The sequence below is a fragment of the Passer montanus genome, unplaced genomic scaffold (assembly GCF_014805655.1).
Source record: "Passer montanus isolate IOZ18808 unplaced genomic scaffold, ASM1480565v1 scaffold42, whole genome shotgun sequence".
NCBI lineage: Eukaryota > Metazoa > Chordata > Aves > Passeriformes > Passeridae > Passer > Passer montanus.
In genome coordinates, this window is record NW_024369041.1 from 2,111,019 (window position 1) to 2,127,525 (window position 16,507).

Sequence of the window (16,507 nt, forward strand, 5' to 3'; positions counted from 1 at the left end):
AAGAGAAAAATTATTTAAGAACTTCACCAAAAGAGCTTCACAGAAGTGACCTTGGCTTGCATGGAGTTTACTGGGGAGAATTTGAACCAGCTTAAGTAAACAGTTCCCAAATACGCTGTTTCTGATTAAGGTAAAATTAAAATACAGTATTTACCTGTAAAATTTCATTTCCAAGGAGTTAAATTGCTGCCCCGATGTTACTCTAAGAACTGGCTCCAGCAGGAGCCATTACAATCACGTGATTTAATCTCCCAGTTCAATAATTTCCTAATGATATTTCCATACCCAGACTGGGCTTCCTTTGAATGTTTCTTTTCAAAGAGAACAATCAAGTCTGTACATTGAGGTTGGAACCCATTGTAAGACCCAGAAAGGTGTACACACTGTAACAATATGCAAAAATTTGCAGTATGGATCACACTTCAAATAATAATTCCCATTCATAAATCCATGGCATTCCATGGGTACTCTTTGCAGACATGTGGATACAGAATTTTGTACTTGTGATCCCTACAATTAACCACGTGTACTGTTTCCTCCACTACCCACAGGCACTAAAAAGTGTCTTTTTCTTTACTACTGGACTTAAAGAAACTTTAAGTTGTTTGTTTATCGTGTTGTTTCTTACATTTTAGTGTGATCTCACTAAAGATAACAGAATATCTGAATAAGTACAAAACATTTAACTAAAACTTGATCTTCTCCTACAAATAAAGTCAAGGAAGGACTTACACAGAAGTCATATGGACACATGAATTTCACCCCGTAAAGGGAATGAGCATGGGGAAGGATGCAAAGTTAAGGCAGAAATGAAAATACTGGATAGATGTTTCCTTCCACCTCAAGAACACAGCTAATCACAAAACAGTTTTAGTCTAAGGTAGTGGATGACAAAATGCTTGGAAAAGAGAATAAACCAAATATCTTGCTTTTTCTATGTTGCTCCATTTCAAGCCTATGTATATATACATGTAGGAGTAGAAATAAAATACTTAAGTATGTTACTGTCAAACTTTATTGCCCTCCATATGATTGAGAGCTATTTTGATTAAGTGGCTGAGCATCCTCAATAGGAACCACTGAAATTTCAGGTTGATACACAGCACCCTAAAGGAAAAACTAATATAGTGTTCAATGGTCCAATAACCTCATCATTTAGGACTGCATTAGCTGCACTGGGGAGCACCTAAGCATCCCTACCATCTTTCTCCTGCAATTCCCAAACTCTTGGAATAAAAAAGTGGAGTTCCAGGAACAAACTAGAAATATAAAATTCTCTTTTTCAAAACCACTATCATATTTCTAATGAAGTATTTTTGAGCTTTGTCTTCTAATACTAAGCCCAGCTTATCAAAACAGTTTCAAAAGGATTCTCTCTCAGTGTGATTTGACATTTTTTATCCAATTGTGCTCAAGGCAACCTTAGTCACAGCCACATAAAGGACTGCCTGTAGATATTAGTGTACCAAAGGTCAAGCAAAGCTGTGAGCATTAATGAGCACAGAGAGAGAGGAGCTCACCATGTAAGATTTGGAATGTGTCTATAATTATGGGTGCTTGTCACACAATTTCCTTCTCTAAACATATGAAAGCAAACGTGTTTACCATATAGGAATAACTGGAATTACATTAATTACCCATATCCTTTGCCTCAAGTGTTTTCTGAGAATGCTGTTTTGTTGATTATTTATTGGGTGGGGTTTCCCCCATACAGAAACATATATCTACCTTTTAAAATGGACTTTAAAATCTCTAAAGCCTCACTCCAGTGAATAAGATAGGAGATAGGACCAGTACATGAAGAATGGAGCACCAACAAGTGTTTCATTGCCATAACTTATGCTTCCCTTCCCAAGGGAGACAAACTACACTATATTTTGGGAACATCAATACCCCAGAGACCCACTCTGGTCTCCAAAGTACCCCAGGGGGTGTGCAAGACAATCCATTAGGCTGCAGGAAGAATATATTTTTGTCCCATTCATCAAATGAAAAAAAACATTTTGAAGTAGTGGTTATTTCATCTTTATCTCATCCTTTCTAATTTTTTTCCATGTTTTATAATGCAATATATTAGTAAACTAGCACATGTATATAACTCCTAAGTAAATAAATACAAATACATTGGGGTATATAAATATATATATTATATATATAGTATAAATACAATACATTGCTCAAAAATGTTTTACTGATAAGCATGTGTGACCAAAAAAGTTGAGACCACTGCCCTAGACAGCTTTAAATATAATTACCTAAATATCAATTACATAATGCAAATGAAGAAACCTCAGCAAATTTAAAATGGGACATTCTTATACCCAATATAAACTCTTACTAGAGAGTCCTGCAGCCACTGAAAATATTTTAAGTGAGAATTAGAAGGAAAACTATTCAGTATATTACAACTTTACTTTATGAAATTTGGACTTAATGGAAATCAAAAGCAAAATAATCCAAATGACAAATTCCTTCCAGAGAGATGAAAGGCAGGCAAACTGACCATCCCTCTGAGAAAACAAAAGGAAATGCCACTGTCCACATCTTGCATTTCCTGATAGAAAAACAGAGCACAACCTCTCACAAGTCAGGTACAGCAACCTTGGTTCTTCTTTTCTGGTGCTTGGCATGTGCTTCTTCCACTCAACATGAATTCTGTCTGTATAAAAACTGCCTTCCTCCTCTCAGCTTATAAAGCACATCATTCTAGAGTTCTCTAATTTCCTTCATATCAAGCAGGAGAAAAACAAAACATTCAATATTTCAACCTCACGGGCAATTTCTTCTTTACTGTGATGTGTTATAGGTACCAACTGTCGTCATCTGAGAAGTTATTTAAGAACAGTGCACTATTCAATAACCTTGTGTTGAATTAGAATTTCATCTGTAGATAAATAATGACTTTTAAGATGTGTGTGAACAAAAATATGGAGCAAGGTAATTATTTTGCAAATCTAGACACAAAAAACTATCTTTCACCTCAGACACTCCCGTATACTCACATGTCTCTTCTCTGTGCTTTGCATTTTGTCATTCTGTTTATTGTGGCAAGTAACTTGGTGCATTATAAATCTGTTTTAACAAAATGTTTTGGTGATTTGTGAGTCTTAAAATGCATCAGGTTTATATCTGAACTTGATGAAAGGATAAGATGCTAACTGCAAGTACACAACACCAGAGAATAGTGGGGTAAAATATTTTACCTCGAGGATCTAAAACAAGGACAACCAACAGCATGGTACAACTAAGTTCTGGACTACATTACTGTATTTACTATGCTAAAAAACATTCAGATTCAGTGCTGTTTTAATCACTGAAGAAAGAAATTATGCCAGATTCATAAAAATAGTGTCCTTTTGAAGCTATTTAAAGAGTGTTTCCACATTTACCAAACACAAATGTTGATTTAAATTTTTTTACAGAAAATTATAGTTGATTTAAAGTAATCCATCCAAGGCTAATTAGGTCACATGCCCCAAGTAGGCACAACAGAATAAGTTCTGTAGGATCAGTGTCCTTTAACTCAGAAAACCTAGAACCACTTATCAGAGGAGCAATACATCTCAGTCCAAAACAAGTTCTCTCAAAGTCATTACATAATCTATTCACCAGAGAATATTCATTAGTGTTATGAAATTGATGTTGTTTATGGAGAGATAATTGCATTACTGGTAAATTAGATTTCAATTCTCCTGCATAAATGTACCATACAGTTTCCCATTTCCTTTCATATATTATATATTCCATAAAAGAAATATATCTTAACTAGTGTGTTTTTCTCCTCATTTCCAATCACTTGAAATTACTTTAAAGGTTTGTTTGATAAAGATGAAGAAATTCAGTCCCAGTGGAATACTGGTGGTTTCAGACCAGAGCATGCACTAATACATGTGCCAGAAGATCTAGCAGGCTCATGCTGATAGACTTTACTGCCTTCAGTTATGAACTCAAGCCCAGTGCCTTTAATGGGCACTATTAAATCTTCAGTTTAACCACAGAGTTTTTGAACAAGGAAAATGGAAGAGTTCTTCTAACCTGACACAACAGCTCAAACAAATCTGTAGCAGGTCAGAGATACAGCAGAAGCAAAGCAGGTCCTTGGCAAACCTGTGTTATTTCCAGAACACTGATTCAATACTGCAGACATTCTCCCTCACATTTTGCTTCCACATATAACCAAACTAGACAGTTTCCTAAATTACCAAATTCTATAGTGTCTATAGTGTAATCACAACCATCACCACAATCAACTATTTTAAACTCAGCAACCAACATCATAAACGTAGAGAGTAAATGCAATTCAGGCTCTACATTCAACCAGAATGCAACTTCCAAGAAAAATACATCAATAAGGTAAATAAAATGGCCAATTCAATTATTTCTTTCTTTTGTGATGGATTATTTTGGAATAAAGCTGCCCAATCTAATGTCATCACATATACTATAGCAGTGTTTTTAAAAAGAAAAATGGAACACTCTAAATTTAGCTTGATATTTTGAACAGAAGCAGTATTATGCTATTTAATAAGATCTAATGTTTGGCCACTGAATGGATGTCATTCTACCTACTCAAATTCATAAATATTAAAGCTGTTAAACTATGAATTCCTTTTTATCAACTACATTTTAGATGAATTATTTTATTAATTACTTAAGATTATAATAGGCTCATCCCTGCCAAGAAAAAAAGAGGAAGAATTCCATTAAATTACTTAGTATTTAATTATACACAGGTGACTTTCAGTCTGTACCAAGACAAGGAATCAAAATAGACAGTCAGTGTCAACACACACCATTAAACCAAGTGCTTCTGCATCAAAAGAGGAGTGGCCACATTGATTCTCCTCTCATTTGGCAAGACTAACAGCAGGAGAGAAGTAAAGCATGGATGATGTGTGTTAATACTAACACATACAACAGCCTTCCTCCCAATCAGCTGCACTTATGTCTCTATGAGTCTTAAATTTTAAACTACCTTGCAGTGACTGTCTTGTTTTGTCCAACAGATTTGTACCTTGGGAGGAGTGGGGGTGGAACTTACAATATGGTAGTTAATAGCACATAAAAACCTAAAGCAGGGAGAAGACTGACAGGAAAGAAGGAACATATCAGCATTTAAATGTAAAAAGTGTAACTATTTTATGGTGCATAAAAAGGTACTGATGTTTAAGTCGGCATAAAGTGATCTGATGAAAGAGTGCTGTGTAAAACCAAAAACACAAGAAAATGTACACAGTTGTGTTTCTAACTTAGAAGTTGCAAATTTCAGTTTTTCGGTCTCAGAGATTTGAAGGGACGAGTGGGAGCCTTTTGTATGAATGTAGACAGGACATGGATAAAGGAATACAGGAACACCATGTTTTCTAAAGAAAAGCCCCTCCAATGCCAGCATCCATGCACTCAGTAGTTTGGCTTTGTTAGGGAACAACAGCAGATGATTTTTAATACCTCAAGAACAAAGTCATTCACCCACAGTCATGCAGCAAATGAATTATGCTGAGGAAAGAACTAAGTCTGAAAAAAGCAACAGACCATAATACAGTGGGGACAAAAGGTTGATGTGTGAACAATCTGTTATGCCCATCCCTAAGCAGACAGAGCAGAGCAGCAGCCTCCAAAGCCTTCACATCAAAACACTTTTATAAGCAGGAAAAAATTCACAAATATTTTAACTTCAGTCATTGCCTACTGCCTTTTGAGTACATTCAGATATCCAAAATGGTTTTTTTTAAGAAGCTGAAAACAGACACTGCAGTGAACCAAATCCTATCATCTTTACAAGTCTGAAACAATAGCTGAAAATATGACCATTTACTCTGTCCTTGCTACTAAAGAAGGAACTTTGCAGGGCAGAAAAATAGAGGGTTGGCAGGAAGGAAAAAACCCATAAGATACTATCTATCCTCCTTCTGCCCTCTCATTTTAGATTTCAACTAAGTCAAGTTATATACAGTAGCAGAGAACTGTACAGTCTTCTGTAGTACTCTCTCCAGAACTCTTCCTTTTGCTTTTATCCTACCAGTCTCCCATTCTCACTGACACATTCTCTCAAATGTTATCCACTATCTGCCACAGTTTGTATTCTACTTCACTAATCTGCTTATTATCAAATTCAAAAGACAGGGGGTATAGGAACGTGGATTTAGCGCAACAAATAGTTAAGTAAAAAAAAAGGAAATGGAAAAGGAAACTGTACTTATCTAATAAATGCATAAATTGGCAAACACTGAGGAAGAGCCACTTTTAATCCTCAATCACCAGAGGACATTAGCTTCCCTTCTTTTCTCCAGTTTGGCAACAATATTGTTGTTCTTGCACAAATAAAAATGGCTTTCTACCTTACATGACTTGAAGCTGAGCATTGCCTCATGCATAATGCAAAAGGAAGGCCTGAAGGTTGTCTGCTCTATTCCCCTTCTAAATAACATTGTGGGACCTTACCATGAGAACACCAGGCAGCCAAGTCAGAAAACAATGTTGGGCTGACTGGAACAGAGCAGAAAATTCTGAATGTTTGCTGCTTTATACTGGTCATTCTTTGAGTCCACGGCAGGAAAATATTTACCTAATAATTTGCCAAGGTTTTTTATTTAGACATAGCTTGCAATATTATGCCCTGAGTCAACCACAAGTAGTGCACTCTAATACTATCACCTTACATTGGTCTGCAATTTTCATAGAGGAGCAGAAGAATCTACTCCAGTTATTTAACAGCATTTTATTCTACAGTTGGTAAGAAATTATCCAAATTGCAAAATTTAACTGCTTGGTTTATAAAATTTAATTTTGTTTAAATTGCAACAAAAACCAGCAGCTTAAAGTCCTTTAAAAATACCACTAAATACAGCTAGAAGTGTAAAGTCAAAAAGAACTCCTTCCAGACCTTTCACTCTCCTTTTTCAATGCTCTGAACATCAGTATTTTTAATACACCAATGGTACTTTTCATTGATTTGTTCTTAGGAACTACTGGTAGAAAAATACATGGAATTGTATGGCATGATAATGTCCACCCACACTTCTCTTCTGTAACCCACTGCTCTCTTGGGACAACCACCCAGCCAGTGACCCTGGTCTCTGCTCTGAAATACACAATATGGACAAACCTGTGATAGCCCTTAAAGGCAGCAGCTGCCAAAACATCATTAGTACATTGGCACGCCTGACAATTTATTCTGAGAAGTCCTAGTCCAATACAGCTCTCATAACACACGCACCCAAGTGTGCTGGATCCCAGGCAACACTGGTTTTGTATTTCATCTCAGCTGTCAGAGCACATTCACTACATCTGTTAACAGTGAGGAATAAGAAAAACTCTAGATCAATAATCTATCCAAGCTTCAGCCTAATAAACTTAAAGCTGATCTACATTTGTATGGAAGTGCCAAAAAATTATAAACTCATATTTCTAATCTACAAGTCCATGTGAACCATAATATTCTGCAGCAGAAAATGCCTCCATGTACTTCCCTCATTTAAAATTCAAATAAGCATATTTAAATTATAAAAAAGATGTAAAGAAAAATTTATAATCAAATCTGATTGTAAGTCAGGACTAAGGAAAAAAGAAAAAATGCTTGCTTAGACATCAGAATATCTTTAAGTAAATTCCTATTGTGGCCTTCTTAAGCTAACTTGCAGCAAAAAGAAAAAGTTAATTTTAACACAATTGCCTTAAAATAATGGTATGGATGATGAAGAATGAAGTCCTATTGATATGACTTAATGTGCAGATCACCACTGATAACATAGGAAACAACAGAAATGTGGCTGGGGAAACACCAGCCTTTAATTTAAATACACACAGAACACAACTAAGTTGTGAAGCACAACTAAGATACACCATTTGCAGATTATTGGCTTATGAGGAGGCAGGGAATTGTATCAATCTAATTATGGCAGAGGAAGAATGTGTCTGTGCATGCTCATCCACAAAAGCAAATCTGGAATATTGATCATATCTTCCTGTGCACAAGATCCTTTCTTACATAGATGCACAGTTTTCTTTCCCTTAGAGGCAATAGGAAAAACCAGACTAAATGCAAACTAGTGAATTTAGTGACAGAAACATGAAACAAATGAGTTTCTCCCCTAAAGGACAATATTTTCATGGCAAGGCTATCAGGCTCATTTACTGCTGAGTGCCATACCTGTTGAAGTTAATGTCTGGATAACTGGAATACTCAGACTTCATCTTGGCATTGCGACGTGGAAAAGTACAGAAGAAAGCATTGGCCAGGAAGCTGGCGATCTGCTCCTGTGACATTGTGATGGAGTGATTCATCTTTTGTTTCAGCAGAGGTATTGGCTACCAGCAAAAGGAATGAGGAGGAGGAAGGGGCAGGGGAGAAAGGAGAGAGAAGAATAATTAGCTTACCCTTTTTGAAAGAAAAAACAGAAGCACAAAATTACATTTGTTATATTAGAGCAAGAGTAATTTAGGCCATTGGTAAAGCCTTTAATCAGCAGCACCGTTGAAGTCAAGAACAGTTTATTCAAGACAATTCAGAAAGGGCTTGCCTGGCAAACTGCATATTTCTAATCAATAATAAAAAGATCAGGAAAGCACAACTTATCAAACAAAACCATCAGGAATGCATAGAGGAAAAAAATAGATGGGATGTTGCAAATCCTGGGCAATGTTAAAAACTGAAATAAAAATCCACTTTCAATAGCTGTATAGTTAAGACCCCTCAGGGAATGCTTTCAGCTACAAGAAGCATGCTTTGAACTTTACAAAGAAACAAGGAAGTCATGCCACAGATCATAACTCTATGACTTGCTTTGAATTTTTTTCCACCCTACTTGAAGAAGTAACATTGATGGAATTTGTAGAAAGTGTGTAATTCATTCTTTTATAATCAGAATGAACAAAAAGCTCAGCTTCACTTTGGTCATCAGTTTGAAGAGTTATTTTACTCTGGTCAGGGTTTCCTTAATACAAAAAGAAATAAAGGGGCAGAGGGAAGAAAGAACTCCCCAACTTGAAGCCTCATATCTTTCATTTTATCAGGCATTTGTCTTCTGATTTTGAGCTTTGGCTCACAGCATTCATCATGGTATCCTATTTTTTTAATTATGTGATAATATGGAGTGTGGCAGGGGCACATCACTCTGACTGCTGAGTCCAGTAACCATTACGATAAACCCACTTGACAGGAGAAAGAGAACACAGTTTTCACTTGCCTCCAAAATTCTCAGCCATCATCATTAGCCTAGCACCAGTACAGCTACACTTTCATCCTTCTAGCTGTGAACACAAAACTGCTGTTGATTTAGATTGTTGAATATCTAGCCCTGTTTACTCCAGAAAACAAAGAAGTCTCCATTCTTATAACTACTACATTCACTGAATCTCATTGTCTTCTGGCTATTTAATTAACAAGCTTTATTATGATGTCTGAAGTCACACAGCTAGAGGGGGAAAAGAGCCCTGAGAAGCTCACTTTATTAAGTTCTACAAACCTATAAAAACAGAATATTTTTGGATAGTGTTATATTGGAACAAATTTATCTTTATGTCTAACCAAAAAAATGAGTCTGACAGAGATCTTCACAATTTACATTGCCTAGCAGTACATGATCTCTAAAAGTCTTGCAAGTCTTGTGCTTGACTTGTTTTCAGAAACTTCGTAGTATTTTCAAACAACTCCCCTCATCAAGTTACCAGCAAAAAAAAAATTAAGAAATATTCATAGCTCGAAATTATGTATATACTTCAGGACTCTTGCAGCATAAAAAAGCAGGGAAATATTTTCACTGCTTATTCTTAATGGAATCAATTCAGAAAATGGTAACAAAGAAGTTTATAAATTGTTCTCACCCTACTAATATGTTACGCACCATACATCCTCACTTGACCAGCCCTACTCATTTTTATCAGCTTTGCTCCTTACAGAACTAATTCCCATAGCATTAATACAGAATTACTTAAGGTTTGTATGTGTGCAAGCTCTAAGCAGAATAAAGTATGTTCCCAAGTAAATGAAAGTTTTAAAAAAATACCATTCCTAAGATTAAAAAACTTCTAAAATAAAAAATTAGATTAAATTGAAATAAAAACCTGAAACAGATTATTCAATTGTTCCAGTTTCCAAGGTTGATTTTACAACCTGATTTGTTGTGTTGCCATTTAATTCAAGAAATACAAGAAGCAACTTCAGCATATAGAAAGGAAAGGGTTATTGAAGTTCAGGCTAAAACTATGACAGTGAGATTTACTTTTTTTTGCATTCTATTACATAATTGCAGATGTGTATTGTCCATTCTGCTCCTTAGGTCTCATCTGCCTTCAACACAAAAATTACAGCTTTTATTAAGAACATAATATGACCCTGATGTTTGACCTTAGCCATCAGCTGCAGTTTGCAGAGAAGTGCTCTGCTAGCTGGGTTTGCTCACCTGAGTACAGATATTAGGGAGACAGAGTGCCAGCTTGACCATATCAGGAAGAATGGACTGGAACAGATGTTGAGCCTCTGCATCTTCAAGAACCTGTAAAAAAATAAGAAGGAAAAAAAAAGCTTTATACCTCAGAAATAATGATTGAATTAGAACTTTGTGAAAACAGGACCTATGCAAAGGAAATAAGAAAAAAAACTGGTCCTCTTAGCTTCATGCCAAATCTGTTACATTTTCACAGCAGTGCCTCAATAAATTTACCTTGCAATAATCCACTGACTGAGGTACAGAAACAAGTCTCAAAAGTAACAGTTGAGAAATCATATCACCAAATACCCTTTAAAGAAAGCTTGAGTAAGTTGTCATTTTACTCTTTCCAAGGCAACGAACCAAATTTTCATCTGAAAAAATCACTACCTAACCACAGAAGTACTGGAATAATTTACTCAAATTTCATATTCAGGTCACAGTCCAAGACAAGTACCTGTGACATCCTCCTATAAAGGACAGATAAAATGCACTCCTGGCTCAGATCAGTGGGCCTCTGCAGCAGCAACAGGAAATCCTATGCAAGAGGATGCAATCCTGGGCATTGTCTGCCATCCATCCCCACCAAATCCCTCAAGAATTATAGCCACTGTTACACAGCAGGTGCAGCCTGCCAGGCCCCACAGGCTGAAGTTGCAATCTTTTCAGTCTCTTCCTGTAGGACACCTGACACTACAACTATTTCAGCTGCCTCACCCTCTCTTCTAGCATACTTTCTGAGAAAGGGAGACCAGAATTGACAACACTGAAAACAAACAGGCACAGTCATGTTTCACAAGGCCTCTCAACTTTTACACCCAAGAACAAGACACACCAAACCTTTCTTGCCCTGCTCTCAGTTTCCCCCTGACACTGTCTGGCCCACTGTGGACATGTCCAGCTGCCAAAGCCTATCAAGCCAATACACTCAGAGCAAGTCCAGGGTCTCCCTTCCAGTTGCAACTGGCAGTTCTGAGCACAACATCCCACACCCAGGGTTTGGATAAACCACCCACGTGACTATTCATGTATCACACACCTATTTGTCAGAGTTGCAAAAATTGCTTTAAGGTGGGCAATGCTCTTCTAAGAAAAGCTAGGATAAAGAGGTTATAAAAAGAAATGCAACATACAGTGGAACAGTTGCAATACATAAAGCAGCACAAAAGCCTCAAAACTCTCACAGTGCTGAATGAGCAAGCTGAAGGGAGATGTAGAGAAAAGCACATTCCTATGATGTGGAAGTTTTTTCCCTTATCTGTGGATACAGGCATCAGCTGTCAGTGGCTGTTAGATTTGCATGCTGCATTCAAGGCAAAAAGCAGAGAGAAGGGAACACACACCCTGCACTACAGCTGGGGAACAGAAGACAAAAGTCACAGCTCAGTTGTCTGTCCATCCTTCCCCTGCAGGGAATCTGTATTTGAGACCAATAAGTTCTACAAGTTTCTAGACTAAAATCCTCAAAATTCTGAAATGGTGGCTTTAAAACTATACAATATTATTTTTCAAGTAACAATTTAAAAAAATTACTTGCTATCAGTTTTGCACAAAACCAGCTGCAGACAGAATGGATGAAACAGCATGAAGGTGTTATCAACTTTAGTCTCTACAACAGTTATGAATAATTGTGAAATCACAGGAATAGATTTTTTTTTTTAGACATATTTTCAGGACTTTGCAATTCACATTTCTATGGAAAGTTTCACACAGGCTTCAGAATATAAAAAAGACACTGGCAATTTCTTGAGAAGGAAAATATAGTGCCTCTGACTTGAGACACACTGATCCTCATGAACACTGAAAATATTGTTTGAAGGCAAACAACTTCTGCTCTTATAAGATCATGAAAATAACCATAGAAATATCTTGGCTCTGTTATCTCCTGCTCCAAGTAATAATATAAAGGGATAGGAGTACCTAGGAAGTTGAAAACCAAAACACAAACAAATGTCCGAAGCACAAACAACTTCTGTTTGGGAAAAGGAGGAAAATATTACAACACCAAGACCTACACAGTTACTTTCTATGCATTATCTATGCTGCTTGTGGAGGCATAAAAATAAGGGTTTAATATAAAGTTTTATAATGAAAGAAGAACTTACAAAGAACAACAAGCCCAGGAAACATGAAAATAACTTGATATGAGGAAGAATCCAAGTAATAAAGTACTTCTGAAAGTAAATTTATTTTTAAGATGGAAAATGTGCAAGAGCATCTCTCTCTCCCGTTGATGGTTGCATTTGCACCTACATACCTACACTGCATAAGTCAAACCCTGAAAACTATGACCTAACCTTTAACATTATCTGCTCTTGCAGGAAACTTTGCTCTGTTCTTAGGCACAATGTTTTGAAGTGTCATAAAGTAACCAAATGAGCATTTAAAATCTAGAATTTCAGATCTCAACCCATAAAATGAATACGTAAGTTACAGCTATTCAAAAACTGACATTTAACCTCAGATGTCTACCAGGCTGTCAAATTCTGATATTCTCTTCCCTTCGGGTAACACTTCCTCTCTTTTAAAGTTGACATATAAATAGTGGCTGCTGTGCTTTGCTGACTGCCACAGACTATACAGTATCACTTATCTGGTGACACATTATGGCACTGGACTTTGTCAGAGCTGTCAAGACTTCAACCTTTTCTTTATGCTTCTTTGAAAACAACATAATAATAGTGTGAGACAATTTCTTCCCAAAACAGAGGCAGGCCAGCAATTGCACAGCTCAGCTCTGATGCAGAATAGTTAACTATAAAGGTCACTTCTATTCTGAAATCCTACTTTTCCTTCTTCTTACCTTCCCAATGGTGTACCAGAGTATGCTTGCTTTTCTATAGTATTTCTGGCATGAGTTTTACTAGATCTCCACTAATGAAAAATGTCAACATTTAGAGGGGTTATTGCCCAAAAGTATTCTCCTTGAATTCTGATTATTCTTACATGTGAATGAAGTGAATTTTTAAAAGAGTTTTGGGTGCCATGAGGACCCCACAACTTCAAATACATGATCATTGTGAGTTCACAGACCTTGTCAAGAAACTCCTAACTCAGCACTGTTCTCTATCAAATGGCCACATCCATGTAACTAAATTTACCCTGTCTGTCCATACACCCTTCCTGTACAAGTAACATTCCTTTGAGGTTTCTACAAAAAAGAACACCTGCAAGCCCCTGGCTGCTTGGCCCTCACAGCCTCTCTTGACCACTCACCCAGCACACCATCACAGGTGCAGCTTTGTAGACCCACCTCTGTCACTGCATATTCTCAGCTATGCTGAGTGCAACATAGAGCCTGATGTTACCTGTGACAGCCTTTTCAGGCTTTGAAAGCAGCAAAAAAGCAACACTCAGTCATGGAAAGTAAAAGAATTCCAGGACATGGAGTGCTGACAACACAGCTGCCTCTGGCCAACATCCCACGATGCAAATGCCAACCTGAAGAACCTAGCATCAGCAGAGAGAACACCTGGTCACAGAACTGAGGGGAGATTTATTGAGAAGGCAACTCTCCTCAGGAAGCAGTGACTTGGACTGATGTAAAATCCAGCATATTCAGAGTGACATTGCACATTCTACATATTTGATGCTGCTGAAAGAGGAATGTGTTCATTCTCCCCATTCAAACGCATGTACACACTCTCACAAACCACATTTCATCAGTTCCCATGTTCATCTGACAATTTCCTGAGATCCTTCATCTTGCTGATTCTACAGAAAAATAAACTGGAGGTGGGGATAGTCTGAAGCTGAAGCAGCCTACCAAAAAGTCATGCCTTATTAGATGTGTGCAGACTGGGTGTTAAGTGAAAAAGAATCACTCATGACTCTTGTCAAAGGGCTACAAAGGCAGATCTCAGTTGCAACTCTTCTCACTGACAAAACAGTTATGTTCTAGTTAGAATGAAGTTGTCTAAACAAACACCTCACTTGGAAGTAAATCTGCTAGTACAGGAATGTCCGTACAAATTCACTAATGTGCTTTTAATTGTGTACAAGTTTTTCAAGGCTACAACTCTGCAAACATTAAGAGAAAGGACTGAGTTTCTATTTTTAAAGGAATTAACATATGATTTATAGTTTAAGGAGTTCTAAAATGTGAAATGGTTGTAAGCAAGTTTTCATAAAGGAAAATACATTTAAGTACTACAGCAATTTTGGTTTTAAACAATTTATCAGTTTCTCCTTTCCTTATTATGCACTACTATCCTTCACAGCTTCCTTCGGTATTTGAAACAAAAACATAAATACAATGTTGACTTTATCAGTGCTCCAGCCATGCAAAATACATAGGAATTAAATACATGCAGGGAAAAGTATATGGAGTCAAGGTTGCAAAGCAGGACTTGCTCTTTACCAAAGAAATACTTTGGCAACTCCATCACTATTTTCATTGGAGTGACAGATTAAATGAACAGGACTCAGGGCTCCAATTCCTAAGATGCAAATGGCTCAGTGAGCCGTAGCAGAGGTATGAGCTCTTGGCCAAACCTGCATTGCAATTTAGCAAAATGAACATTTATCCTGCAGCAAAGAGGCCTGACTAAACATGGCTCTAAGTAATGGCCTCTTGTCACTATAAACCAGTCCTCCAAAATGCAGCGGACGAATATGCCTGACAGCCTAATAAGAAGGATCTGAGGTAGCACGGGGTGATAGTGATGGTAGAGAGTTTAAATCTAAATCTGACAGCTCATCAAAGCAAACAAACTGCACGTAGGGTACACAAATCTGGACAGCTCCATATATCACATGGGAAGGCACAGCCATCATGCCAACAGGCAGCCAGCATGCTAAGACAGCAATGGCTTAATGCTTCCAATTTGTTTGGTTTTATATGCCCATATTAACTTTTGTGGCAGGACAAGGACCAACTGAATCATGTTCTTAAGGATGAAGAGGAAAACCAGAGTGCTTCCTTCAGACTGTGTATCTCTTATTTCCTAATTCTAATGGATTTTGACCTTCTGACTTTTCCTTCACAGCTGCCATAATGCCTCATGCTGTCAGTGATTTGAACTATCTGCAGTTACTACACTGAACTTTCCAGTAACAAGTTTCCAAATTATTTTAATGTAAGATACCATACAGAGGTGATAATGCTGAACGAAATAATTGGACAAGCCAAATAACTTGTATGTATTCTATTTATAGTAGGTTCATTCTCCTAATTTCAGGAATATTTCTTTCCTTTTTCCTTCTTTGCTATCTTAAATTTGTCTCAAAATATCTATTTATTGTTTTATAGGGTATTTTGAGACACATGAAATACTTCAAAACTGAAAACAATGTCCTTGAAGGTATTTTAAAAACGTGTGGATGTGGTGCTTAGGGACATGGTTTTGTGGTGGACTTGGCAGTGCTTTGTTAATGTTGGATTCTTGAACTTCAGGGTCCTTATCAACCTAAATGGTTTCATGATTTTGAGGCATTCAAACACCTGAGTGTGCTCAAACAATAACATGTGGCTGCTCCTTTATTGCATTGTTTTCATTCTCCCTTCCAGAGCAGCCTGTATTTATTTCCTTGTTCTCCCGTCTCATCCAGAAGTCCCCTGCTTTTTGCATACTGTTTAACACTTAAACATGGGGAAGTCTAAATCCCTGACTAGAACTCTGCAATGCCAATAAAACAACGAAGCCACTGGTTATGACATTGAAGTCCTTTACCTCAGTAAAGTAACCAACCTCAGACTGCCAATCTGTACTCTCTTCCGCTAATCCTTGTCATAGGTGCCTTTAAACATTACAGAATCCTAAGAGCAGACTTTCTCAATGTGATATTTGGAACAGCTGGGGAAAAACAATAAACAAACACACAAAACAACAAAAAGGCCCATGCAAATTCTTTATTATTTAAATTAAACCCCCAAAACAAGCTTCACTAAGTAGCACTCGCAACACACAAACAACAAAAAGGTCCATGCAAATTCTTTATTATTTAAATTCTATTTAAATTAAACCCCCAAAACAAGCTTCACTAAGTAGCACTCTCTACAAAGCCTTTCTTTCTGCACAGGGAGGAGATCAATTCTACTTAAAGACATTGTGCAACAACTATCAGCGTACTCACACCCA

General features: G+C 37.1%; 1 protein-coding gene across 3 annotated transcripts in view; it reads right to left on the minus strand.

The window, feature by feature from the left end:
* Positions 1–16,507, minus strand: part of PARG (poly(ADP-ribose) glycohydrolase) — a 57,786-nt gene that overhangs the window by 24,281 nt on the left and 16,998 nt on the right. For all 3 annotated transcript variants that reach the window (XR_005628705.1, XM_039719624.1, XM_039719623.1), the window contains exons 8-9: positions 10,401–10,493; positions 8,150–8,307 (exon numbers count right to left, since the gene is read on the minus strand). Coding sequence is in view for 2 of the 3 variants with exons in the window: in XM_039719624.1 (XP_039575558.1) it covers positions 8,150–8,307; positions 10,401–10,493 (251 nt within the window). In the remaining variant the exon portion in view is untranslated. The remainder of the gene's footprint in view (positions 1–8,149; positions 8,308–10,400; positions 10,494–16,507) is intronic.